General features: G+C 43.8%; 1 protein-coding gene across 3 annotated transcripts; it reads right to left on the bottom strand.

The window, feature by feature from the left end:
• Positions 1-106: 106 nt before the first annotated feature.
• Positions 107-27,939, bottom strand: SDCBP2 (syndecan binding protein 2). 3 transcript variants are annotated; one of them, XM_069073861.1, is made up of 10 exons: positions 27,364-27,939; positions 22,836-22,993; positions 14,814-14,887; positions 12,624-12,690; positions 11,102-11,202; positions 9,344-9,502; positions 7,483-7,658; positions 7,229-7,400; positions 2,512-2,603; positions 107-1,612 (listed from the first exon to the last, which is right to left on the bottom strand). In XM_069073861.1, the coding sequence occupies exons 3-10, from the start codon at positions 14,865-14,867 to the stop codon at positions 1,558-1,560; spliced, it is 876 nt and encodes a 291-aa protein (XP_068929962.1). In that variant the 5' UTR covers positions 14,868-14,887; positions 22,836-22,993; positions 27,364-27,939; the 3' UTR covers positions 107-1,557. The 3 variants fall into 3 exon arrangements, with proteins under 3 accessions (XP_068929962.1, XP_068929961.1, XP_068929960.1); XM_069073860.1 differs by lacking the exon at positions 22,836-22,993 and having other exon boundaries at positions 27,364-27,938; XM_069073859.1 differs by lacking the exons at positions 22,836-22,993; positions 27,364-27,939 and adding an exon at positions 23,781-23,938.

Genomic DNA, 27,939 nt, shown 5'->3' with positions numbered 1-27,939 from the left:
CCAGTACTATTCAAACAGAAACAAGTGGCCATGGCCACTCTCTGGCAAAGTTAACAGAAGTGGAGAGGATGCACTGGGAAAAAATAAAAGTTTTAAAAAGTGGCTATTTTCATGAATGAATGCATGGATAATCATTTATTCAAGTGACTATGCACCAGATATTGTGCTAAGAAATGAGGACTCAAAATACAAAAAGCATTGCTGTTCCCTTATATTCCAATGGGGAAAGAAGACATATTTGGGGAAGTTGTGACTGCAAACCCTCGGTCTGGAAAGTGATGGGATGAAGAATGGAACCACAGAGAAAGACTGACTCATCCTTTCTGGGATTGTTCCCAGAGCTGGAGGTGAAAAGCTGTGGGGCTGGGGCTGTGAGAAAGCCGCAGAGCAAGATGGCGGGTCTAGGCTGCTTTTGGAAAACCCTCACCCACCAAGAGCCCCTCAGAACAGCTGCTTCATCGTCTGCCCTCTAGGAATGAGATTCATCAGTAAAGTTCTTCTAAATTTGACTGCTTTCCTTAGGGTTGTTTTTAATAACCATGTTGGAATCTGCTTAGCATTCTCTTTGCTCACCCTAATGGGGTGCACTTTATTTTCAAATCATTTTCAATCAATCAAAAAAACACAGTATACAGTGCCTGGTATGTAGTAGGTGCTTAATAAATGTTGATTGATTGATTGATTGTTCATCATCATGGGGCTCACTTTATTTAAAATCTTTTTTTTTTTTTTAGTTCTGTTGCAAAGACGGCAAAGAACTAAGAGAGAAAACTGAGTTCTGTCCAATTCATTCCATTTTGAGGGTCAACTCTTCAAACTGACCCAGGAGCTATTTCAGAAATGAAAATCACCTATTTCTCCCTAGGACCTCTGTCCAGCACTGAGGCTTACCCCCTATTATCAACCTCTTTGACTATATTAAAATCAACTGCCACAAAATCCTGAAGTGACAAGTAAGGGGGCACGGAGGCCCTGAGGCATTAACTTCCTTAAGTTCTAATTTGCTTTGTATCTCAATACTTATAAATTTGGTGCTAAGTAATGAGGGCTCCTCTGCTTTGATCCTAAGCCCTACTGTAATGCTACTTCAACAGGTTTTTTGCAAAGATATTGTGAAATGGGTTATGTCCTCACCCATTCCTTCCCTGCTTGATGCCTGAAGGCCCCAGGAGACCACATGAGTGTTAGTATTTCCAGAATTAATTCTTCCAGGTATATAGACACGAAGACTTTGCTGTAGGCTTGTTCCAGGTTCCATTTCTTTCCCTAACCCCTTGGCATGCCTAGGTCCTTCCAGGACCCTGTCTTCCCAACCTGTGGCGAGATCAAGGAGTTCCCTCTCAGCCAGCTAGAAGAAAAAGAAATCATACCATGGAATGCTGCTCATTCCCACCCCCTCCCCTGAAATGCAGAAATGGCCCCCTGAAAGGGATAAGGGGGACCCCTAGAGGGATGTGAACTGTGGTTCCATCCCATCCTTTGAAATATCAGAGGGTTCCCTGTGGAAGGACAGGAAGGAGTGCCTGGCGGAGCTTCAGGCTGCCCAGGTCCTTGGCTTCAGATATCAGGAACAGAATGATCCATGGAAGTGTGCAACAGGGTCGAAGAAAGCCTGGGAACAATGAAAGACAGCAGAGATTGGCAAAAAGCTTTCTTCAGACAACCCCTCCTGATAAGAATACAACTCTGCATTTGTTTTACATACTTCTGAAGTTTCGTGATTCCTGGCATTTCCTCCCATCCCCTCTGGGGGACAGACAGGCAGTGATAGGATAACCCCCCACCACTTGGGCTTACAGATTAGACACAGGTGTCCACAATCCACAACTATGACATCACAGAAGTCCTACAGTTTCCTCTTTTGATAGCAGTTATGGAATGGAAGGGACCCTAGGGATCATTGACTTACACCTTTTTATCTTACAGATAAGGAAACTGAGGCTAAAATAAACACCTAGTAAGTGGCACATTTGGAACTCAACCCCATATCTCCTCACTCCCAGACCAGGGAGCTCTTCCTACTCTGCCAGGCTGCCTTTCATCTCTCTTCTTCTAGCCCTTCTGCCACAATAAAGACAGACAGAACTCCATTACTTTTCCACCTCACTTTAACCTAGGAGGCAAGATTGTTCAGTAAAACAAGCCCTGTCAGAGGAGGTGGACACTTGGGTTCATGTCCTGCCTTTGCCCCCAACTTTGCGGATGGTCTTCAAGAAGTTACTCCCGGGGCGGGTAGGTGGCACAGTGAATAGAGCTCTGGCCCTGGAGTCAGGAGGACCTGAGTTCAAATCCAGCCTCAGACACTTAACACAAAAACTAACCGTGTGACCTTGAGCAAGTCACTTAACCCCAATTGCACGGCTTTCCCCCCTCCAAAAAGCAAAAAAAAAAAAAAAGTTACTCCCTAAAGTTCTATTCTGAAGGTTCTTCCCAACGCTAACATAGGATTGGGTGCTGGAGGAGTCTTCATGGCTGTTAGGCAGGGATGGAATGGAGAAGAGGTCTCCTTACTTTTTAATCATGTGCTCATAAATCACTGCGGGGATGATGGTGAGGGTGATCACATTTCCAGCTGTGGCCAGGATCTCCGTAGTCTCTTTGTCCTGGAGCCAAGAGAGAGGGGGAGAAGAAAATGAAAAGTGAAAAAACGATGACATTAGTTTGGATGCGGTCGGGGCAGCTAGGTGCCACAGTGGATAGAGTGCTGGGTTTGGAATCTTTGTGAGTTCAAATCTAAGTCTCGCACACTTACTGCCTGTGTGACCCTGGACAAGTCACTTAACCCTGGTTACCTCAGTTTCCTCATTTGTAAAGTGAGTTGGAAAAGGAAGTGGCATACTACTCCAGTATCTCTGCCAAGAAAAACCCAAATGGGGTCACAAAGAGTTGGATACAGCTGAAATGACTGAATAACAACAGATACCTCTAACCATGCTGCTGATTCCAATGAAAGAGAAACAAAGCTGCACAAGATACTGTAGGGGCATAAGAAACATGATGGCACTGGTTGTAACTGACCTCGGGTCATATAGTAGATTAGAGATCAGTGGCCACCACTTCCAGAAAGTCAGTCTCAGAGTCTAATCCCCAACTCCCAGGCCTCTGACAGGGCCTGAGAAGTTCTTTGAGGACAATATTTCCTTGCCTATCTGTCTCTCTCTCTCCACCTTTCTAACCCCACATGTAGAGAAGAAACTGAAGTCAATGAAGACTTCACACTGTCTGGGTCTCATATGCAGCTAACCGGAGTGACCAGCTCACATGGGCTTGTCTCACCTCTATCCAATTGACTAGGACCAAATCAAGGTGGGGAGTGGGAAAAGTGTGGACAGAGAGAAATGAATGCATCTTAGCTCTTGCAATTCAATAAGCAATTATTATGGCATTACTGTGTGTGAAACATTAGGTTCAGTGCTGGGGGAGATGCAAAGTTTAGAATACATATAGTTGGGGCAGCTAGGTGGCACAGTGAATAGAGCACCAGTCCTAGAGTCAGGAGGACCTGAGTTCAAATCTTAACACTTACTAGCTATATGACCTTGGGCAAGTCACTTAACCCCAACTTCCTTGCCTTCCCTCCTCCAAAAAAAAAAAAAAAGGAATACACCTAGTTCGGGAACTCATCATTTGTTGGAGGGAGAGGTAAAGGAGAAAAGAACCACAAATAAAAACCAGGTCTGCTGCAAGGAAAAGGCCCCCACTGGCCTAACCAAATCCCACCAACCTTGTTTGCTGAACCTCATGGGTTTTATTCATCGGAAAGTCCTCCCAGGCCCTGACTCAGAAATTAGTTATTTTTGTTTTATACACAATTTTAACAAGCTTGGTTATCTGTTTTCCCAGACTACAATACATAAGAAGCAGCCAATAAAAAAAAATGAGAAGAGGGGGTGGGAAAAGTTGCTGTTCACTATAGGCAAACACATACTGCCTGCAAGAAGTGATAGCTTGACAATGAAGAAGACAGGGAAAAATATGAAAACACATACTTAAGAACTTAAAAGGTCCGGTATCTGGAGGCAAGTGATTGCAGAGGCAAAGAAGTTCCCATAATAATCCCCTAGAACTCCTGGGTCATAGGCCAGCTTGCTAACTCTGCTTATAATAACCACTCTGAGCCTCCAGGAGAAAAAAAATAAAGGTTAAATATTTTCAACTCCTTCCAATTAAATCCATTTAGCACCTACTATATGTAAGACTCTGTACTCAGCCTTGAATGATGACCAAATGTGGGGAAAGAAGGCAGAGGAAAAAAACAAAAACCTAGCTGTGTGACCTTGGGCAAGTTACTTAACCCCAATTGCCCTTCAAAAAGCAAAAAAAAAAGGCAGAGGAATATTTAAGATAGAGAGTATGATGTGTGGTGCTTCTCTGGATAAAATATAAGCTCTCTAAGGGAAGAGATGATTTTGTTTTGTCTTTGTGTCCCCAGCAATCTGCACAATGTTTGGTATATAGTAGGTGCTTAATAGATGCTGTAGCAGCAAGCACCCCAAGTGTTCTCAGGGTTTGCTGCCACCACAGGTTCTTGGATCTGCTTTGATAAAGGGAAGCAACTCAAAATGGGTTAAGCTTACTTTAATCAGTCAAACATGTATCGTTTACCTAGTTCAGGGGAAAGAGGTCAGCACCCTGAACTTCAGAACACACAGACATAATTATCAAGACAAAAAAACAGATCAAGTAGACAGCTTTCCAAACTGTCCAGCCATTACATCCATACCAAATCAACATCTGGGTTTTTTCAAAGCCGGGGGGCTCAGGACACCGGCTTCCCAGAATCTATATCAAATCACAGAACACTTCTCAAAGTGAGCCCCAAAACAAAGCTACACATCAGGGCTTATATAGCCTTCTCCTGGCTTAGAGAATGTAACAACCTTATTGACTTACTGGCCAATCAAGAAGTATCTACTGAAAAACAAGCCTCCCACCCCAGGCTCCAGGTGCACTTTAGCCTAGGGGCAGGGAAGATCTTAAAAATTTACATTCCCATTACAGATGCTGGTCAACTGATGGATTGGTGTAGTGGTGAGACCTGTGGCCGTGAAATCAGAAAAGCCAGGTTCTAGGCCGCGCTCCACTGGTAATCCACTGTGTAAGTTTAGCTAAGTTGCTTCCTCTCTCTAGGCCTCCATTTTTCTCCTCTGTAAAATGGTGATATTGGCACGACTTACCTCCCAGAGCTGTGAGTAGGACACCCTAAATACCTTAAGGTGCTAGATAGGAGTGAGGTAAAAATAATGATAATAATCATAAACCAGAGGGGTGGAACCAACTTGACTCCAAGAACCTCCCCAGCCTTAACTTTCCCTGGTTTTGATATGTCAAGTTGTCTTTAAACCCTAAGATTCTATGATGTTTTGAGCTCTGTTCACACAGCTGGTCTCACACACTATCTCTGGGTCATTTCAGTCCAGACTGAGTCTGGCTTTCTAGACCAGGAGCCTCAAATGGACATTCTGTCACCCTGCTGAAGGTCCTGATGGTCAGCTGAAAGTTGGGCAAGATCAAAACAATGACACCCCTGGTTACAAGCAGCCCTAGTCAGTCATTGTGCTAGGCCTACCAGGAACAAAAGGCCTGTTTCAGAGCTCCTGGGGTTTGAATCTGATTTTGGTTTCCATTATTGTCTATGGAATTATTTTTTTAAGAAAAAATATTAACAGGAAGGAGGGAAAAGGGGAAGGAAGGAAGAAATGATAGAGTAAGGATAGAAGAAAGAATGGAGTACAGAAGGAAGAAGGAAGGAAAGGGAAAGAGAGATGAGAAGAAAAGGAGAGGAGGAGGGAGAGGAAGAGGGGGAGGGAGAGGAGGAGGGAGAGGAGGAGGGAGAGGAAGAGGGGGAGGAGGAGGGAAAGGAGGAGAGGGAGGAGAAGGAGAAGGAGAAGGAGAAGAAGAAAAAATTTACTCTATTCCAAAGTGATTCATGATGGAAATGTGAATGCTGTGTAAAGGAAGGTGTCAGGAACACATCGGTGCAGCCCCAGGAGGCCGCGTTCTCTCCAATTACAACAGAGACAGCAAAACATTATCTCTGGAAGTCCTAAAGCAGTTTCTGATCAGAGAGGGCTTTCACATCCATTCCCTCCTCTGCACCTCACCACAGCCCTGGGGATGGGGCAGGGTAGGAGTTATAGTTCTCATCTCCCTTCCACCCTTCACTTCATTTATATGTTTTGTTTTTACTCCTCCTCCTCTTCCTCCTCCTCCTCCTCTTCCTTCTCCTCCTCCTCCTTTACACATATATACAACCTATTCCCACTCCCTCTTGTTCCAAAGATGTCCCTAGTAGCCTCATTTGAAAAGGCACGCAACATTTTACTTCTGGAGCACTGGCCCCCTCCCTATGTTTTTAATGAACAGAAATCTGTTTTTTCTCCTTCCCAGCCCTCACCCTATCAGAAAAAAAAAAAAGAAAAAAGAAAATTTCTCATAGAATAAAAGCAAATTCTTTTAGCAAACATGCAGTCAAGCAAAACAAATTCCCTCGCTATCTGTACACACACACACACACACACACACACACACACACACACACACACACACTTCTGCACCCTTAATACATCATTTCTCTGTAATGGATAAACAAGTTTCATCATGGATCCTCTGGAATCCGGGATGGTCATTGTATTGATTGCTCATAGTTCTCACAGCTTTCAAAGTTGTTTTGAGAGTGCTTTGTCACTATATATATACACTATAGAGACTCCCCTGGTTCTGCTCCATTCATTCTTCATTAGTTTATGCAAGTCCTCAGAACGGTTCGTATCCATAATATAGATGTTACATAGTATAAGCCGCTCCTCTGGTTCCGTTCGCTTCACCCTGAATTGCCCCATTTGTACAAGTCTTTCTGTTTCTTTTAGAAAGCATCCATTTCCTCATTTCTCACTGCACAATAGCACTCCATCACACTCCTAGGCCGTAACTTATTCAGTCACCCCAGAATTATGGCACATCCTCTTAGTTTCCAGTTGTTGGTTTTTGTTTTGTTGCTACTATAAAAACTGCTGCTATAAATACCCAGAAGAGGGCAAAGAGAAGAAAAGAACCTTTATGTACATTCCCATTCTACAAATGAGGAAACTGAGATCTAGAAAAGGAAGTGACTTGATCAAGTTCACACAACCTGTCAATGGCAGATAGAGACCTTGAACCCAGATCTTGTGAATACCTAGCCAGGGATACTTTTTCTTGACACCTCAAGAGAAAAAACCTGACTTACCTTCAGTCCAATGACATTCTGCCCATTTACTTCACAGACGTAGTGGTTAGTGAGGAGCCCGTTTTGGGCTGCAGAGCTGCCTTTGACAAGGGAAACAATTTTCCCCTTCTTCATCACAAAGCCCACAAAGCCGTTGCTGTCTTTGTGCAGGGTGACAGTCCGCTGGAAAGGCCTAGAATGGAGATGGTAGTGAGATGGGATGTCTGGCACCAGAGAGAGTACCAGCTGCATAGTCTGGGCCCTGGCTGGCTCACCTGTCCCTCACGATCATGACGATCTTCTCAGCTGAGGCTTTCTTCACCACTTTGTGGGCCTTGTCCGCACTCCACCCGGCACAGTCTCTCCCATTAATTTGCAGGATCTGGTCCCCAAAGCGCAGGCCCACAAGGGAGGCTGGAGTGTTGGCTTGAACCAGTTGGACAAACAGGCCCTATGAGAGGAAGACCCACTTGACAGTCAGGACTGGGGCTCCACGCAGTCCCAAACATCTTTTGAAACTAGCTCATGGGGCAGCTAGGTGGTACAGTGAATAGAGCACCGGCCCTAGAGTCAGGAGGACCTGAGTTCAATTCCAGCCTCAGACACTTGACACACTTACTAGCCATGTGACCTTGGGCAAATCACTTAACCCCAATTGCCCTGCCTTCCCCTCTCCAAAAAGCAAAACAAAAACAAAAGAAAGAAAAAGAAAAGAAACTGGCTCAAAAATCAGGGCTTGTAGGCTTGTAGATTTAGATATGGAAAGAGCCTTAGTGCACCTAGTCCAACCTCCTCCTCATTTTATGGATGAGAAGAATAAGGCCCGGCACATTTAAAGGCTTGCCCTGGGTCACAGAGTTTCTGAGTGCGGAGCAGGGATCTGAACCTCAGTTGTCTGAATCTGTATCTATCCTTTTTATTTCAGGATAAGGCAAAAGCAAAATGTCTTCTGGGTCAGATGGGGCAGAGAGCTGGCATGGGAGGTGGCAGTGCCCTTGGCACACGCCCTGGCCCTCCCTCACCACACACTCACATTGGCCTCTTTGGGTCTTTCTCTGCTTTGATCACATGACCAGGATGTCTACAGCTGCAAGGGTAATGCTCTCCTAGGACGGTCAGTGATGGAGGGGGAGAAATGTGGCCTAGGACGTGGAAGGCTGCGGGTCAAGGCTCCACCTCCTAACTGATTCCAGAACAATCAGCAAGTCTTTTCCCCTTCTTGGAGGCCTCAATTTTCCCATATGTAAAATGGGAGTAAAAAAATCTCTGTCATGCCTTTCACACTGGAGTATCACAACCCTCAAATGAGATAATGCGATAAAGAATATTGTAGCCACAAAATAGTGCATACATTTCCATATTGGCTAACATTTAGTGAGTACCTGCTATGCACCCGGAGCTGTGCCTTAAAGCACTTGATAAATATTATCTCATTTGATCCTTACGACCACCCTGGAAGTTAGGTGTTATTATTACCCCCATCTTACAGATGAGGAAAGTGAGGCAGACAAAGGTTAAGCAACTTACCTGGAGTCACACAGCTGGTAAGTGTCTAAGGGTGAATTCCTGACTCTAGGCCCAGTCCTCTGTCCACTACACCACCTAGCTGCCCCAAACATCTATACATGTCACTCCCACACATATCGGACTAAACTCCAAAAATTAGAACTCGCATATGTATGTGTGTATTATAATCTTGAATTAGAGCCGATTGTGATTTGAACAAGAATGAAAGTTCCCAGATTCCTATGACCAGCAGCAAAGTAATGCCCACAGATTTCTAACCCTGGTTCTGGTCATTAACAGACAGACACAGATGATGCCAGAGTCTTTGGAGTCAAAAGGAACTGGTTTTGAATCCCGTTGCTACTTATTGCCTAAACAACCTTGAGCAAAATATTTCACCACGTCTTTAAAGTATGTGGGGGGGTTGCACATGTGTGTGTGTGTGTGTGTGTGCATGTGTGTGTGTACTAGATGACCTTGAAGGACCCTTCCAAATAGAATTCTCTGATCTCAGGAAAATGAGGGAAGCACCTTAGCAGAAGATCCTGTCATCCTTTCCCCTTTCCCAGAACCTCCCACAGTGATGGCCCAAGCTGGCAGGGAGGCACATGAGCCCCCCCTTCCCAATACCTTGTCAATAGCTTGCAGACGCAGGCCAGTCTTCCCCTTTTCATCCTTGCACAGGTGGATCTCTCGTACACCCGGCTTGATCTCAGCTCTTCGGATGCCCAAGTTATTTCCAGTCACTGGGGCTACCACCTGACCTTGTCCAGTGGGAGTGGCCACTTGCTGTAAGGATTGGTTAATTCACCAGTGTCAGTGTGGGTACCTAGGAGAGACTATTCTCTTCCACTTGCTAATTGTGATGCAGAGGGGATGGCGAGTGGCAAATAAACTGGGTTTGAAAGCAAGGGAGAAATTGCCTCTCTGGGGGAGATAGGGAATGAAGGACCATGACACTTGGTGGCCCCACTCAAAAGCAAAACATGGGAGACATGGGCAACAGAAAGTGTAAGTTCCTCTGAATGGCCACTAGAGGGCAAAACAGTCCCATGTACGCAAGAAGCTGCATGCAGGGGTGAGCATGGGTGTGGGTGTGCGTGTGTGTATATGCGTGCATGCACGTGTGCACACTACACAGTGGGATGGAAGGAAAGATGTGATAAGATTATGGGCTTGGATCTGGAAAGGGCCTTAAAGGCCATAATTTCTCAGGTGAGGAAACCAAGGCATAGAGAGGGTAAGTGATCTGTCCAAGGTCCCATGGTTAGTGTCTAAGACGGATCAAATTTACCCAAGGGTCTGATGAACCTACTAGAGAAATTTGCAGTGGAAACATCTCCCCTTGCACCAGATGCTAGTGTATAGAGTTCACTGAGGCCGGGCCCAACGTCTCCATAGTCTTGTGATGACTCCCTTGGGGGTAAGGTCAATTCTAGGCCTTTCTCAAGACTAAGCCCAAACGTTAAGGTCCCAAGAACCACTGAACCTTTGAGTCTGGCTGGCATCCAAGACCAGGAACAATGATATTCTCTGAGTCTGTGTCCAGTCTAAGGACCCAAAATCTTAGAAGCAACAAGTCAAAGTATATTCAGGAGATGGAGACCAAGCACCAAAGGGATTCAAAGTCATGTCAAGTGAGGAAATGTCAAAGGAACTAGAAATGTTTTAATTCTAAAGAGAAGATATAGGGGGACCATGACCATTATCTTTAAGTATCTGAAAGGACATTTGGGGGAGGAAGGATAAAAACTTGTTCAGACTGGCTCCAAAATCTAGAACTAGGATCAACTGGGAAATGTTACAAGGAAGCAGATTTTAGCTCAATATGACATGAGAAATTGCCTATTGACAGAGCTATTGTAAAGTGGAATGGGCTGCTATAGGAAACAGTGAACTCCTTCCCCATCACTAGAGGTTTTCCAACAGAAGCTGAACAATCACCCCTTCTCAGGGTTATTACAGAAGGGATCCCCCTTCTCAGGGCTATGTTCTGAGGTCTCTCCTGACTCTGACATTCTAGGATTCTCTGGACCAAAGCTGGGCTGGGACTTCTAAGGTTGCTTTATACCAGGATCTTCATCTGGCCCATCCTTACCCTCATCTGGGTTTTCTCCTGATGCTGAGCTAGAGCTAACCCAAGGGTCAAAGGGGACCCTTCTGCCCTACATGAAGCATTACCAAAGGGGCAACAGGAGCTAAATAAGTAGTACCAGCACCAGAAATGGTAGAGGGAAGGAAAGAAGTTGACGGTCAAGACATACAGAAGCCCCTTTAAAAGCCAGGATCAGAAACCCAAGCAGCAGGGAGGGAAGGAGGGACAGAGGGAGGGAGCACCTCCATACTCTGTGCTTAGCTGAAATAATCCAGACAGACACAGATACCCACATTGTTGATTCCTGGAGTCAGGGACAGGTTCTCTTGGACTTCTTGACTTGAGAGAGAGAGACCCATGTAACTTTCTAATTCAGCCAAATTTGGGTACAAAACTAAAAGAGGAATAGAAGAGAACAGAAAAACATAATTCAAACACACATAGCTGTTCCTAGTGCCTTTAAGGTCAACAGGCATATTTATATATTAAAGAAGAGTATCTTATCTATCTATCCGCCATCCACATACACACATAGGTGTGTATATATATGTGTGTATATATGTACTATATATATATACACACACATATCCTCACATGCAATTAAATTTACATTAAGTAATAATGATATATATGTATATATCCATATAGAATTATATTTTTATTAAGGAATAGTGATATCTTTCTATGTCGTATATAATATTAAATAATTTTAATTTATTATATATTTATAATATATGTTTTATAATTTAAATTATATAGATAGATATTTATCTGTCTATATCTATCTATAGTTCTACCTGGATAGATCTATAAGTTGAAAGACATAAAATGAGCCCAAGGCTGAAAGTCCTTCCAACCTGACCTCTGCCAGTTGATTTCTTAAGTGACTTGGGCAAATTATTTTTCTCTAAGACTCAGTTTCCTCATCTGTGAAATGACTGTGCTAGACTCAAGGGGTTTTTAACTTAAAGTCTATGAACCTTCTATTTAAAATATTTTGATAATTGTGTTTTATTACAATTGGCTTCTTTTGTAATCTAATTTTTTAAAAATTTATGCAAAAGAATATTATTCTAACAAGAGATTCATAAATTTGCAGACTGCCAAAAGGAATCCATGATAGAAAAAAGGTTAAGAACTCCCGGTATCCCTAAGACCTTTCCTAGCTCTGACATACCATGTTCCAAGGTCCATCCCAGTTCTGACATTCCATATTCTAAGGTCAATCCCAGTTCTGACATTCCATGTTCTCTAAAAGAATTCTCTAAAAGAACTCAATAGGACATACTGCAAGGCAATGGATCCAGCCACAAGATCTCAACTGAGCATACAAGACTATAAAACAGACTTTGAACAATATCCCTGGGCTCCCAACAAACTGAGAAGTAGAAGGCCCAAAGCCAAGGAGAGCTATGACTCCAGGAATAAATAAATGAATGAAAAAGTACTTATTAAGTGCTTCCATAAGCATTATGTCTCTGTGAACTGACTCTGGTCCCAATTTGTCACCATCCTAAAGAGGCTGAAGCTGGCAGAGGTATACGTGAGTATGATTTGGAATCACAAGTCTACCTTCTATATCTCCTCCCCCTCCCCAACTGGGCCATGCATTTACTCTCTCCCAACCATAGTCTTGTCCTTCCAGAAGTCAGCCAGGAATATTAACAATCTAAGAAACCTTTCTCCTCCCTCCCTAGAATGGGACAGCATCCTGGTTCAGCACCTCTTAATCTATGGGGTCATGACTCACAGTTTCAGAAGTGCTGAAGATGTTACAAGTGAAAAAAGTTTAAGAAACCCTGTACTGTAACTTACTGGGCTGTGAGGATGAGGTTTCTTGGGCTGGGAGGGCCAGCATCTTGGGAATCACAGAAGCCTGAGCCTGCAAGAGACCAGAAACATCAATAAGAAACTCAGCTCTCATGCTCCTGGGTTCCTTCATGTGAAAGGGTCAAAGCGAGCTCCAAGTTGGGGTTGCTTGAATTCCTAAAAAGTTCATATCTAACTTAGAACCAGTGGAGAATGATGGAGTAAGGAAGACTCTGGGGGGCAGCCCTAAACCTGACCTAAGGCCCTTCGAAGGTATGACTAGGTGGTACATCTCATTCCAAATCAGTAAAAGGTCACAAACAAAAAAGGTGATCAGAGCATGGAAGGAACTAAAAACCATCATATGAGGACCAGATGAAAGAGTTTAGAGTGGGATGCATAAATTAGAAACACTTAACAGGGGCTTGGGGAGCTGTCCTGGAAGATTGAAGGATTGTTAACCAGGTAGAGAGATGAGACTTTTTCTCCTTGGCCTTGAAGGACAAAACCAGGACCAGTGGGAGAAGGGAAGAAGTTGGAGTGAGACAGGTTTCAGCCCAATGTACAGAACTTCCTAATAATACGAACTATCCAATAATGGAATGAATGAGCTGTCTCAAAAAGAAGTCTTCGAGAAGAACGCTAGCTAGTGTTTATACACAGCAGCACTTGAAGGTCTGAAAAATATTTTACATATGTTATCTCATTTGATCCTTACAACAATCCATCCAAGGAGGTGCTGTTAATACCCCATTTTGAAGATGAGAAAAGTGGGGCTAGAAAAGGTAAAGTGACTTGTCCAAGGTCATACAAATAATGTAAGTTGGCTGAGGCAGGATTTGAGGTCAGGACTTTCTGACTCCTAGTACAACAACATTGCTAGGGCCTCCTCGCTCCCTCAGAAGCTGAATGAATCCTTGCTTGAGGATGTTGTAAAGGGGATTCCAGTGTCAAATACCCATTGAAGGTACCCTCCAGCTCTAACATTCTCTGATTCCACAATATACTTAGAAGGCAATGATATATAGAATATATAAATATAGATCATAAATATAATATATAAATATCTATCAAAAGAATACTGGTTTCAGAGCCAGAAGATCTGGATTTCCATTCCAACTGTGCTACTTATTTTCTATGTGAATATAGGAAAATAACTTTCTTTCTTTGGACCTTAGTATCCTCAACCTATAAAATTAAGATCAGAGATAATGTCTATGGTCCTTTCTAGCTCAAACTCCTATAAATCCAAGAATTTTTAAATGCCCTCTAAAAATGGGGTCTTGGGGGGGCAGCTAGGTGGTGCAGTGAATAGAGCACTGGCCCTGGAGTCAGGAGGACCTGAGTTCAAATCCAGCCTCCGACACTTAACATTTACTAGCTGTGTGACCTTGGGAAAGTCACTTAACCCCAATTGCCTTGCCTTCCCCCCTCCAAAAAGACTAAGTAAATAAATATGGGGTCTTGGGATCTTCTCTTCATCCAATGATATAAGAGAGTGGAAGAAGAAGTTTAAAAACTAAGAAGTATGCCAGGCATGGAGATACATGGATGTAATCCCTGGTAATGGGGAGGCTAAATTTGGTGGATTACTTAAGTTTGGGAGTTGGGATTTCTAAGGAGAGAGAGCTGCACAAGGAAGGACAAACCAGTCCAGGCCAATCAAACAATAAGCTTTTATTAAGTACCCACCATATGTCAGACATTATGCTAAGCACCGGTCAGAAACAGAGAAGGTCAAAGCTTTGATTCAATAACAGTATGATGTTTTGTAAACCTTAAAGTGCTATATAAATGCTAACCGTTATTAGGAGACTGGGCCCATAAGTGGACACTGCACTTCCAGCCTGGGCAAGACAGGAGAGAGACCCAGTCTCAAAACAATAAAAATAACTAAGAAGGTCAAACTCACTAAAAAGGTGCCATGCCTTGCTTCTTCCTTCATTTCCTAATATAATCCCTTTGACTGGAATCTGACCTTTCTGCATCCCCCTGCCAAGCACTGGCAGCCTGGATTCCCATGTGTTCCCCAGACTTCAGCTTCCTCTCCACACCTCACCCTTTCTTCACTCCCTCTGAGCTCTGCCCAAGGCTGGTTTTGTTGCTACGAAAGGACAGTGTCCAATAAACCCACTAGGAGCCAGGCCCATCCCAAGGCAGGTTGTCACAGGATGTCCAGGTGTAAGGAAACATTACCTGATAGATTCTGTCTACCTTCAGGTCTTCTAGTGATGGGTATAGAACAGACATGGTGGTGTCCAATGAGTTACCTGTGGAACAATAGCAAATACAACATGCTATGAGATAGAGCTAGAGAGAAAAGACAAGATTATAGAGCATCAACTGATGGTAAATATGGCCCAAGGTTCTTCAGCTATTATGGCAGCCAATAGGTGGCTCACTGGATAGAAGCTGGATCTGAAGCAAGGAAGACTTGTGAGTCCAAATCCAGCCTCAGACACTTAGAAATGGCATGACACTGGGCAAGTCATTTAACCTCTGTTTGCCTCACTTTCCTCATCTGTAAAATGGGGATAATAATGACACCTACTTCCCAGGGTTGTTGTGAGAGTAAAATGAGTCAATATCTGTTAAGTACTTTGTAAATCTTTTTTTTTGTTGTTTTTTGGAGGGCAACTGGGGTTAAGTGACTTGCCCAAGGTCGCACAGCTAGTCTTTGTGTTAATGTTTGAGGCCGGATTTGAACTCAGGTCCTCCTGACTCCAGGGCTGGTGCTCTATTCACTGTGCCACCTAGCCGCCCCTAGTACTTTGTAAATCTTGAAGTACTACACAAATATATATTAGCTATTATTACAGAATACTGGGGAAAGGTATGTGACGTAGTTGCTATCTTCAGGATCCTAAGGACTGTCATTGGGAAGAGACATTTGACTACATAGGGCCATAGAGTTAGAGCTGGAAGTGAATTTAGAGTCGAATCTAGTCCTATCCTCTAATATTATGGATGAGGAAATTGAGGCCCAGACAGGTTTAGTGACTTGCCCAGGAACACACTTAGGTGTATTACATGCACAGGTAATAAATACCTGCTCCAGAATCTGAATCTAAATTGTCTGACTGCAAATCTAGAGATCTTTACCCTGTTCCAAGCTCCTGCGACGACTTCATGAGCAGAACAAGGAGCAGTAGGCAGACAGGAGAGACCTTACTCATCTTAAGGGGCTGAAATTTTTTTTGAACAGTTGTTGAACTTTGTAGAAGGACTTCCTATCTGGGTCAGAACCACAAGTTTCTGCACCTATCTATCTATCTCTTGAGATGTACTATTTTCTATTTTATTTATTCTTTTATTTATTTTTTAGAATTTTGAATTCTAAATTAAGATGTACTATTTTAAAAAATAATTTTTTTTGAAGGGGGCAATTGAGGTTAAGTGACTTGCCCAAGGTCACAGGGCTAGTATGTGTTAAATGTCTGAGGTCAGATTTGAACTCAGGTCCTCAAGACTCCAGGGCTGGTGCTCTATTCACTGTGCCACCTAGCCACCCCTGGGATGTACTATTTTCAATAGTTACACCTCCCAATAATATGTCACGCTTCTATAATACCTTAGGGTTTGTAAAGCACTTTACATTCATGTCTTATCTGATCTTCACAACAACCCTGGGATGACCCAATTGTTATCATCCCCTTTTAGAGATGAGGAAAGTTAAATAACTTGCCATGGGTCACATAGTGAAAAAGTATCAGAGACTGAATCTGAACCCAGACTTTCTTGAATTCAGCATTCATTGTTATCCATTACTGAGAATCCTAGGTATGTGTGCTACAACTTCAGAGAAAGAATTCTTCATTTCAAATCTCCCTTCTAAACAACAAACCCAAAACATAGCCCTGGGTACTGTGTGATAAATCTACACCAAAGATAGAATCACATACCAAGAGCCGTGATCTCATGAGACATGACCTCCGCTGTGGTTTTGGGTGAAGGGGCAAGCTATTATCTTAAAAGGTTACATTTTTATGGAATTTCCTAATGCAGCTTAAATGTACCACTAGAATACCATGGCTGTGTGACCTTGAGCAAGACACTTAACCCTTATTTGACTCAGTTCCAAATCTGTAAAATGGGACCACACTGGAGAAGGAAACAGTGAACCACTCCAGTCTCTTTGCCAAGAAAACCCCATGAACAAAGTTCATGGGTTCACATAGAATTGGACATGAATAACTGAATGATTCAACAATGACAAACAAGACAGAATACCTAGACAGTTGTACTCAGTGATCAATGGGGACAAAGTTTATTTGCATACTAAAACTAATTGTGGGAAAGGAATTTTGAGATCTGAAACAAAACTGAAAATCTGTTGCTGGCTGTCTGACCCTGGAAAAGCCACTTAACCTCAACTGCCTCTCCTCCCCCCAAAAGACTGAAAATCTGCACACATTGCTTCTCCAGGCTACATATGGAATTTAAACCTGTTTTGGTTTGGTTCAATGGACACTGAATTTATAGGATCATACCGTGTTTCCCCGATAATAAGACACTGTCTTATTATTTTTTTTGGACAGAAAAACACCAGAGGGCTTATTTTCAGGGGAGGGCTTATTTTAATGAACATTGACAGCAATTTTAATAAACAGGTAAATGTGAACAAAAAAAATGTACCTTTATTCAATAATGAATTCAATAAAGAACAGGATGACGCGCTCACTGCTGCAGCTCTAATTGGATGCAGCTCGGAGCACGGCGTGCGTTTCGGAGGGGGGGGCAGTGCATACAGAGGGTACCGTAATGTAGCGTGTAGCGCAGGGGATCACCTTCACTACAGTAGCAATCTCAATAGGGCTTATTTTCGGGGGAGGGCTTATTTTAGAGGAATCTTACACAGTAAGGGGAGGGCCTATTTTCGGGATAGGTCTTATTATCAGGGAAACACAGTAGAAAAATGTCTGAATTTGGAGTCAGAGAACCTGAATTTGAATCTTCCACCTGCTTCTCATTTCCTGTATGATTTTAAGCAAGATACTTAAGATCTGTGAGCCTCAGTTTCTTCACCTGTAAAACTGAGGGGGAGGGGAGAAGTTGGATTATAGCTTCTGAGGTCCCTTCTAGCCCTAAATCTGCAATCTCGGGGCAGCTAGTTGGTACAGTGAATAAAACATCGACCCTGGAGTCAGGAAGACTTAAGTTCAAATCCAGCCTCAGACACTTAACACTTATTAGCTGTGTGACCTTGGGCAAGTCACTTAACCCCAATTTCCCTGCCTTCCCCCCTCCAAAAAAAAAAAAGCAAAATAACCACCCTGCAATCTCTTGACAGTAGAGAATATAGCAGATCCAAGACACTTTAGAATGTAGAATAACAGAATTGGTCATAGGAACAATTTGTTGAAGAAATGAGCCCAGCGGGAGGAAACTCAACATCAGGCAGTGAGAATCTGACTTTTCAGGGTCCCCGGTCCAAAGCTCCTTTCATCACACTGCCTTTCTTATTCTTCCCTTAATACTAGAAGGACTAAGTAGGTCAATTAACACAAAAATGTTATTATAATTTTATTCCGAAATAAAAATGTTTATCCTATCTCTAGGTGGCACCTAGAAACAGTTAGGTGACACAGTGGATTAAGCACTCAGCCTGCAATAAGGAAGACCCAAGTTTAAATATGTCTTCAGACACTGGTTAGCTGTATGACCAAGTCACTCATCCTCACTTTCCTCATCTGTAAAATGGGGAGAATAAAAGCACCCAGAGTTTTGTGAGACTCAAATGAGCTAATTGTAAAGCACTTAACACAGAGTAAGAGCTATGTAAGTGTTAGCTATGATTATTATTAAGTGAGATAATAATTGTAAGGTGCTTAGAACAGTGTCTGGCACCTAGCATGTAATAATATTAGTTATCATAATTATTATTATTGTAAAATTAGATATTTGTAAAGTGCTCAGCACAGGGCTTAATAAATGCATATTTCCTTCCTTTTTTTCTTTGCCTTATGAATAAAAAAAATGCACTGCACCAATTGATCCAGCTTGATCCTTTGAGGGATTCTTAAATTCCAGTCCTTCTACTCATTCTACTGACTATCAGACATTGGTCAAATCCTTCTCTAGGCAGCCACAACTGTCCCTGTCACATGACATGTGGAACAAACCCCAGACTCGTCAGAATTTTGGAGTTGTGCCCACTATGCGAGCCGTCGTCCTTGCTGCCCCTTGGCTCGCCCAGAGTATCAAAGAGGAAAACAAGCCCCAGAGACGAGAGGCTAGCCGGGGGCTCCCTTTGGTTTTCCAAGGGGCAAACAGGTGATGGTTATACTTTAAGCTGGCTGCCCCCCTCGAGTGTCATGGCAGGACCAGAGATTCTGCTTCTTTTTAGACTCTCTTAAAATCCTAGGGAAGGGATCATAGAGTTCCACTCATCTCTAGCCCAGAACACTGTTCTACCTGGCTAAGGATATGATGCCCAAGTCAGGTCTCCTATACCAGGTTTCCCCCACCTATAATCAATCAATATGACACAGATCAGACACCTACCATATTTTTTGCACTATAGAACCCTGGTCCCAGCATCTACCAGGGATGGGGAACCTGTGGCCTTGAAGTCACACGTGGCCCTCTAGGTCCTCAAGTACAGCCCTTTGACTGAATCCAAAGTTCACAGAACAAAGCCCCTTAATAAAAGGATTTGTTCTGTAAAGCTTGGACTCAGTCAAATGGACACACCAAAGGACCTAGAAGGATCTAGCTTGTTGTAGGCATTTAACGGGCAGCTAGGTGGTGCGATGGACAGAGCTCTAGGCCTGAAGTCAGGAAGATTCATCTTCCTGAGTTCAAATATGTCCTCAGACACATCTAGCTATGTGACCCTTGGTAAGTCACTTACCCGGTTGCCCCAGTTTCCTCATCTGTAAAATGAGCTGGAGAAGGAAATAGCAAACCATTCCAGTATATTTGCCAAGAAAGCCCCAAATGGGGTCACAAAGAGTCAGATATGACTGAAAACGATTGAACAGCAATAAGGGGTGGTCCAGTGGATAGAGCATCGGATACCATGGTCATCAGAAAGATTCATCTTCTGAGTTCAAATCTGGCTTCAGATACTTACTACCTGTGTGACCCTGGCAAGTCACTTAACCCTGTTTGCCTCAGTTTCCTCATCTATAAAATGAGCTGGAGAAGAAAATGGCAAACCCCTCCCATGTCTTTGCCAAGAAAACCCCAAATGGGGTCACAAAGAACAGGACATGACTGAAAATAACAACAAAGGCATTTAATAGATGATTGCTGAATTGAACTGAATTGGTCTGACTTTCCAGAGTCTAAGTAATTTGCTCACTGTGGGACCTTAGGCAAGTTACTTCCTCTCTCTAGTCAATTGTTTCCACCTCTATAAAAAGGAAGCACAGGTACTTATACTACCTCTCTTATACTGGGCTTTGTGGACAAAGGGCCTTGTAAACTGTCAAGTACTAGAGGAATATGGGGCAGTTAGGTGACTCAGGGGAGAGAGCACTGGATCTGGAGTCAGAAAGACCGGAGTTCACATTTGATCTCAGACACTTACTAGCTGTGTGACCCTGGGCAAGTCACTTAAACATTGCCTGCATAAAACTGAAGAAGGACACAGCAAACCACTCCAGTATCTTTGCCAAGAAAACCCCATGGACACTTAGTCAACAAGGTCGTGAAGAGCTGAATATAATTGAACAACACAGGAAGATGAGCCAATGTTTCAGGTCAAGTCATTTGACCTCTCAGTGTCTAGAAAGCTCTTTATGAGTATATATTGAAGAGTAGGTAATGACCTACATTAGCAGAAAGCTTGCTTACCTGAGAATTCCACAGGTACATAGGTCTAGTCCCTCCCTTCTATGCTACTACACACACAGGATCCAGAGTGCTCGAAATTAAGGAAATTCAGAGAATAAGGTGCATTATCTCAGAGTGGGAGGGGACCTCAAAAGACATCTGGCTTACCCCAAGACTGAACAAGAACCCCCTCTACAATGCAGACCAGTCATGTGAGAGGCAGATGGGGCCTGGAGTCAGGAAGACCTGAGTTCAAATCCAGCCTCAAGCACTTACTAGTTATGTGACTTTGGCCAAGTCCCTTTATAATCTAACCCCCTATTCCTAATCACCTTACACCTTCTTACACTTCTTCCCTGCCACATGCCCTTCTCTGATCCAGTGATACCAGCTGTTTTCTGAACAAGATACTCTATCTCTTAGATAGAATAGATAGAATCCTTAATTCTAGTGCCTTCCCTCTCTTAGTTGTTTCCTATATGTCCTGTATCTAGCTTGTTTGGATATAACTGTTTGCTTGTTGTCTTCCCCTGTTAGACTGTGAGCTCCTTGAGGGTAGAGACTGTCTTTTGCCTCTTTTTTTTTTTTTGCTCTTTTGGAGAGCAATTGGGGTTAAGTGACTTGCCCAAGGTCACGGGGCTAGATTTTGTGTTAAGTGTCTGAGGTTGGATTTGAACTAAGGTCCTCCTGATTCCAGGGCTAGTGCTCTATTCACTGCGCCACCTAGCTTCCTCTGCCTCTTTTTTTTTTTTAATCCCCAGAGTTTAGCAGTGTCTAGTATATAGCAGACACTTAATAAATATTTATTGACTGACTTAACCTCTGTTTGCCCCACTTTCCTCACCCGTAAAATGGGGATAATAAATAATAGCACCTAACTCTAATGGTTGTTGTGAGGATGGAATATTGTCATATTGTTGTTGTCATTGTTGTTTGTCCTTTGTTTTCAAAGAGGACCATGACATCAGGAAGATGCTTCCATGAGTTGCAAGAGAATTGGATCTAAATGAGGGAGAGCTGTGCAAGGTCCCCAGCCTAACTCTCTCCTCAGGAGCCATCTGGGTCCAGGGGCAAGATATAGATCAGGACGACTGGAGATGCCCCAAGGATCAGATGAGATTTGTAAAGAGCTTAGTCAGAGCCTGGCACATAGTAGGTGCTTAATAAATACTTGTTTCCATCCTTCCTTCCTAGCCTTTGCCTAAATATGTCCAGTGAGGGGAAGTCCCTCTTCTCCCCTCTTAGGTAGCCCTTTGCCTTTTGAGATAGCTTGAACGTTAAGAAGTTCTTCGATCTAGTCTAAGCTTAGGGATAACTAGGTGGCACAGTGAATAGAGCACCGGCCCTGAAGTCAGGAGTACCTGAGTTTAAATCTGGCCTCAGACACTTAACACAAAACTAGCCTGTGACCTTGGGCAAGTCACTTAAACCCAACTGCCCTGCTTTCCCCCCTCCAAAAAAAAAGCAAAAAAAAAAATCAAGCCTAAGCTTGTGTCTTTGTGCCCTCTGCCCATCGCTTCTGGTTCTACCCTCTGGATAAGGATATGTGTTCCCTCTTCCTCATGATGCCCTTTCAATACTAGAAGCCAGAGTTCTCATTCAATTTACTTTAATCTAACTAATTAGTATTAAGAATCTATTTTGTGCAGGACAATATGTTAGGTGATGGGGATACAAAGACCTAAAAATGAAATTACTCCCTGCCCTCAAGAAGCTTACATTCTACTGAGATGGGGGTGGGGGGAGGAATACAGCATGTATACAGATACATAAAGTATAAACAAAGTAATATACAATTGCTTAAAGAGGGAGAAAATGTAGGAGGTGTTACTCCAGTTGTGCTCTGAATGAATCTAGCTGTGGGATATACAGGGAACAGCTAGCAGGTCATTTTGACTAGAACAGAGAATGTATAGAAAGAAAAGAAGGGAAGAAGGAAGGAAGCTAGGAAGTTAGGAAGGAAGGAAGGAAGGAAGGAAGGAAGGAAGGAAGGAAGGAAGGAAGGAAAGAAAGATGAAAGGAAGAAAAGAAGGAAGGAATCCCCTGGGTTCAATACTTACTACCTATGTGACCTTGAGCATGACATTTAACCTCTTTGTACCTGTTTCCTCATTTGCAAAATGAGGTTCAGACTAGACAGCCCCTATTACCCGTTCCAACTTTCAGTGTAAGCTCCTATGACTAGGGCAGAGTAAAGTGGGACTGTCTCTTCCCTAGTCTTGGACAGTAGCCCTCTTTTATTACCAACTAAAAGCAAATTCGATTTTTTCCATGCCTGATGGCATGGTGTTGACAGATTGGCACTTTCCCAGTAAAATCTTTCTTGACACACCCAAGCTTTATCTTCTCTTCCTCCTATTTTCCTACAGCACAGTCTTTGCTTCTCTTTACCTTGAACTGACCTTAGTTATGTAAATTGAATCCCAATCTAATCCTTACCTGGTGAATTACACGGCCCATCAATATAAAAAGTAAGCTCCTAGAGAGGAGGGAGGGATGATTTCTGGTTTTGTCTCTTAAGGCCCCATTAAAAGGTCTTGCAAGGTACAGTGACTTGCCCCAGGCCTAGGCATTCCTCTCTTTGTCCTTGCAATTTCCTAGAGAGAGAGAGAGATGGGCCTCAGAGCTACTCTGCCAGCAAGGGGTATGGGGAGTCCTCATTTGTAAGGCAGGTTACCATACAAAGTGGGGCTTTGAAGACCCAGGACAACCTTTAGGCCTATAATGAGTATATGAGGACCTTAAAGCTGAGAGTATGGGGCCATGAGGTCAGGAAGGGTGAGACTAGTCTATCCTAGGAAGGAGATTCAAAAAGATTCTGCTTCTCTATGGAAAGTAAGGACCAGGAACAAATGGTCAGAGTCCAGTGGGAGACTGATCATTCCACGTACCACTTACCCCACCCCCCAGCTCAGCCCATTTTAAGTAGGGCACAGGCAAGCTGAGATGGCTGAATAAGAAGCAGAGGGAGTCTACTTACTCTCCCCTTTTCAGAATTCCCTATATCATGGGAACCTGAACGCAGGTTCTAGCCTTTGCTCTAGAACCAGCAACCCTGCAGACTGAAGGAAAGCAACAGTAAGAGAAGAAAAGGTTAGTGTCCTTTAGCAAGGCATCCAGGGACACAGCTAGTCTTAAAGAGGCTGGAATCAAATTTCCAATACCACCATTCCCTCTGGCATACTCACAATTGTGGGAGGTACTTTAAGGTTAGCCTTCCACCCCTAGCCACAACTAGCAAGACAACCAAAACACAGAAGTCCTATTCCCACTGCCTAAGGAGAAGTCACAGTGGGTTCAGGAGCTTCCTCTCTACTGGGTCCCCAGTTTCTGCACTTACTGAATAGAATGTGTGCATATGGAGGAAACACTCTAGCCACTTACTGTACAACCTTGGGCTTGGCATCCCCCATCTCTGGGCCTGAGTTTCCTCTTCCAGGAAAAAGGGGGAGTTAGGCTAGATGGTCCCTTCAGACTCTGACAGTTGAAGTGATAAGGCTTCTTCCACCTCTGATCTCTGTTCTGAGATCTAACATTTGGTCTCTGAGGCCTAACATTCTAAGGGCCCCTTGCAGTTTTGACTTCCTGTGAGTCAGTGGAATTCAGGAATTCATTCTTCAGAGTTCCAAGGCCTAGAAGCTGAGGATGTTCACGGAGTGCCTGCTATGTGCAGATTCAACTGGGATAGCAGGAGTAAAGGGATAGATAGCATAGAGATTCAGCTTGTCAGAGAAGGGAGGGGAATTAGAGTGCATCTAGTCCATCCTGGCCATTTTACCAAGAAGGAAACTGAGGCCTAGAGAGAAATAACTTGCCCAAAGTCAGCCAGTAAGTTGGTGACAAAGCTGTATTTTCCTGACTGCCAGTTCAGGACTCTTTCTGCCACACCCTCTATGAGCACCTGCTAATGCTAGGCATTTCCCAGAGATACCAAGCTACTGGGTCCTTTGAGGTTAAGTAAAACCAAGGAATTTAGCACACACTAGCTGCTTCAAATACCATTCAGGGGCTGGGAGAGGTGGGAGCATTCTGGGAGGTTGGAGCAGGGAGGAAATGCTGGTATGACAAAGAAAAAAAAATTCCTTTCAAGAGTCTCCACAGTGCACTCCTGAACTCAGAGCTAGAAGGGCCCTCAAATCATCTATTCAAAATCTGAAACAGAAAGAATCTTGCTCATAGCAATTCACAGCAGAGATTCTAATATACTTGGAAGCCAGAATTCCCAAATCCCTTGGATAAAAAGACTACTTGCAGATTGGGCCCTCTAACCCACTTCTTTTTTGGGGGGTAAAGGGGAAGGCAATTGGGATTAAGTGACTTGCCTAAGGTCACACAGCTAGTTAAGTGACAAGTATCTGAGGCTAGGTTTGAACTCAGGTCCTTCTGACTTCAGGGCTGGTACTCTATTCACTGTGCCACCTAGCTGCCCCACTCTAACTCATTTCTAATCCTCTTCGAACTCTCTCTCATCCTATTCCTCCAACTCCATATCCAATCTGTTGCCATGGCCTGTTTATTTTATATTCTTGGCATTTCTCTCTTATGTCCCCCTTCTCTCCTCTGATCACCAGCCTGGTGCAGGTACTCCTCACTTCATACCTGGACTATCGAGGGTTTATGACTGGTCTTCCTTCCACAAGTCTCTCCCTACTCAACTGTCAATGATCTTCCCAAAGTGCAGGTCTAACCAGGTCACCCTCCTACTCAATAGCCTTCAATGGCTCCCTATCACCTCCAGTATCAACGGTAAAATTCTGTTTGGTGTTCAAAGTCTTTCATAACTCATTCCCTCTCCCCCAACCTTTCCAGTCTTCTTATACCGTACACCTCACCTTCCCACATTCTCAGATCCAGCAACACTGGCTTCCTTGTGGCTCTTCTAACCAGAAGGTTCCTCTCCCTGTTGACTCAGCATAGATTGTTTTTGCTTCAGTCATGTCTGACTCTTCATGACTCCATTTGGGGTTTTCTTAGCAAAGTGGTTTGCCATTTCCTTCTCCAGCTCATTGTACAGATGAGAAAACTGAGGTAAACCGAGTTAAGTGAGTTGCCCAGGGTCACACAGCTAGTAAATGTCTAAGCACAGAACTGAATTCAGGTCTTCCTGACTCCAGGCCCAGTGTTCTATCCACTGCGCCACCTTGCTGCCTTCCTCTCCTACTCTGGTCATTTTTACTGGCTAAGGCGTGGGATGTGGAAGGGGGATGGCGGATGTCAAAGGGAGCCTAATTAATTGGAGAGTTACAGGAAAAGTTGTGACAAGGTCATGTGTGTATTCATCATCATCCCTGAAAACCCATGAAACTTTCAGCGGAAAAAAGACAGAGACAGACATGGATAGAGAGAAACACACACAGACACAGAGTGAGGCAGAGACAGAGATATTCTTAGGTACGAAAACTGGTTTCTCAAAACGAACTGAGATTTTAAAAGAAAAGGAAAAAAAAACCTCACCATAGTCTGTTTATCATTATTCTAACTAAAATGTTAACTAAAAGAAAATTCCCATCATCCAAAAAAGCCCATAGCTACAGATTGTATGAGGGAGTGGAAAGATCCCTAACCAGAGTCAGGAGCCCTGGATTCTGGGCCTCACTATGTCACTAATTCTGGATGACCTTCCTTTTTCTGGACCTCAGTATTGTCATCTGTAAAATGGGTAGACTGGGCTACATGAGTGTCCAGTTTTGACTTTTGGGGAATTCATTTTTTATTATTTTTTTTCCAAATGAACCAGAGCCTTCTCACATAGAGGAGAGAAACGTCACAGGCAAGGGTGAGCTGCAGGAAACATCCTGCTTCGGGGCTTTGTTGGCGGGTGGGAGGCTGTGGATTACAAGGCTCTGGCAGAGATGGGAACCCATTAGAGGAAATCAGAGTCCCGCGCAGCGCTGCCCATTTGAAGCTAATGGAAAGAGAGGCTTGGCTCCACCCTTTGCTTCAAATGGAGCTCCTGGCCCGAGGCCTTCAATTCAAAGTACCCTATTCTCGAGCCGGGGAAGCAGAACACAACCTGAGAAAAAAGACAGTATCAGTACCCACTCTCACCGCCTTATTAATATTTAATCCCCATGATTCACATTTCTTCCTGGAGCTGGGGGCTGGTTAGCTGGAGTTCAAAGCCCCTTTAGGGACATTACCTCCGGAATCCTCACCGCTTCTTCTCCCCATTCCCCATCCCCAGGAGAGGAGGGGAGAGGCAGGATTGAGTTTAGTGGGTGGTGGGAGGAGGGGAAAGTAAGAAGAAGAAGAATCAATGGGTCGGATGAGAAATCGAAGAAAGGACCAGAGCGCAACTGGGGGGGGGGGGGGGGGGGGGGGGGGGGGGGGCGGAGCGCCGCGGACACCCTAGGGATACCTGATCAAATAATGCTAGAGAGGGGGAGGGGGAAGAGGGAGAGACAGCAAAAAGAGAGGGGGAAGGGGGGAAAGAGAGTAGGAGGAAATAGAGAGAGGAGAGAAAACAGTAGGAAGGGGGAGGGGAAGGAAAGCAGAAGGAAATGGGGGAGGAAAAGGGGAGTAAAAGAGGGGAGAGGAGGGAGAGCAGAAGGAAATGGGGGAGAAGAGAGAGCAAGAGGAATAGGGAAGGGCAAGAATAAAAGGAGGGGGTAAGGGGAGGAGAGCAGGAGGCAAAAGGAGGGGAAACTGAATGAAAAGAGGAAGGAGGAGGAGGGAGAGCAGGAAGAGGATGGAGAGGGAGAAAGGGGAAGGATACCAGGAAAAAAACTAAGAAAGAAAAAAGATAATGGGGAAGGAGAGAAGCAAGAGGGAAAGAGAAGCTGGGAAGTCAGATAAAAGGAAAGTGGGAGAGAGAAAAAATTGAGATTAAGAAGGGTTGTGGGAGAAGGAAAAAAGGGGGGGAGAGGGGGAAGTTTCTTAAGCCATCAAATCACACTTCTAGTCAAAGTTAAGAAACTTGCTGTTGCAGGGTCTTTAAATGATCACAGCTTTTCAAAAGGGAGCTTACCTGAAGAGTTGAGGCTGGGACTGGTCTATTCGTCTCCTGCTTCCAGAAAGGTCTGTCCTCCTCTCAGGAAGTTTCTGTGCTTTATTTTTTCAGCTGAAGTTCCTCCTGGATGCTTGCCCACAATTGGGAGGGGCTGGCCTGGCTCTACCCACGGCTTATTTATGACTTGCTCTGGGGAGGGGCCCTGGGATGCCACAGGTAAAGGCTAGTTGTCAAATCACTTTTTGAATGATGTTGTAATTTTAACCCTCCAGGACATAATGAGATTGATCTACTCTTGGAGTACAGGATGGGCAAGGGGAGATGGGATTGCTTGGAGCTGTGTGGTCTTGGGCAAGACACAGCCTCTGTTTCTCAGTTTTCTCCTCTGTAAAATGAATAAAATAGAATAAAAGATCTTTAAGGTTTTTCCCAGTTCTAAGTATGTGTTCTGCATTTAGTTTTGAGATCTCATTTTTTCAAAGAGCTCAGAATTTAGAATGAATAAAATTAGAATTTGGTCAGTAAAGAGCCCTTCTTTCTTTCCTTCCCTCTTCTTGATGTTGACTTCTGTCTTTCACTCAGACAGAGCTGTGG

This window comes from Petaurus breviceps, unplaced genomic scaffold (genome assembly GCF_028583685.1).
Source record: "Petaurus breviceps papuanus isolate PSGF00001 unplaced genomic scaffold, PetGlider_PUasm1.0 90879, whole genome shotgun sequence".
Taxonomy (NCBI): Eukaryota; Metazoa; Chordata; class Mammalia; order Diprotodontia; family Petauridae; genus Petaurus; species Petaurus breviceps.
Note: the sequence above shows the minus strand (reverse complement) of the source record. Positions and strands in the feature narration are given on the sequence as shown.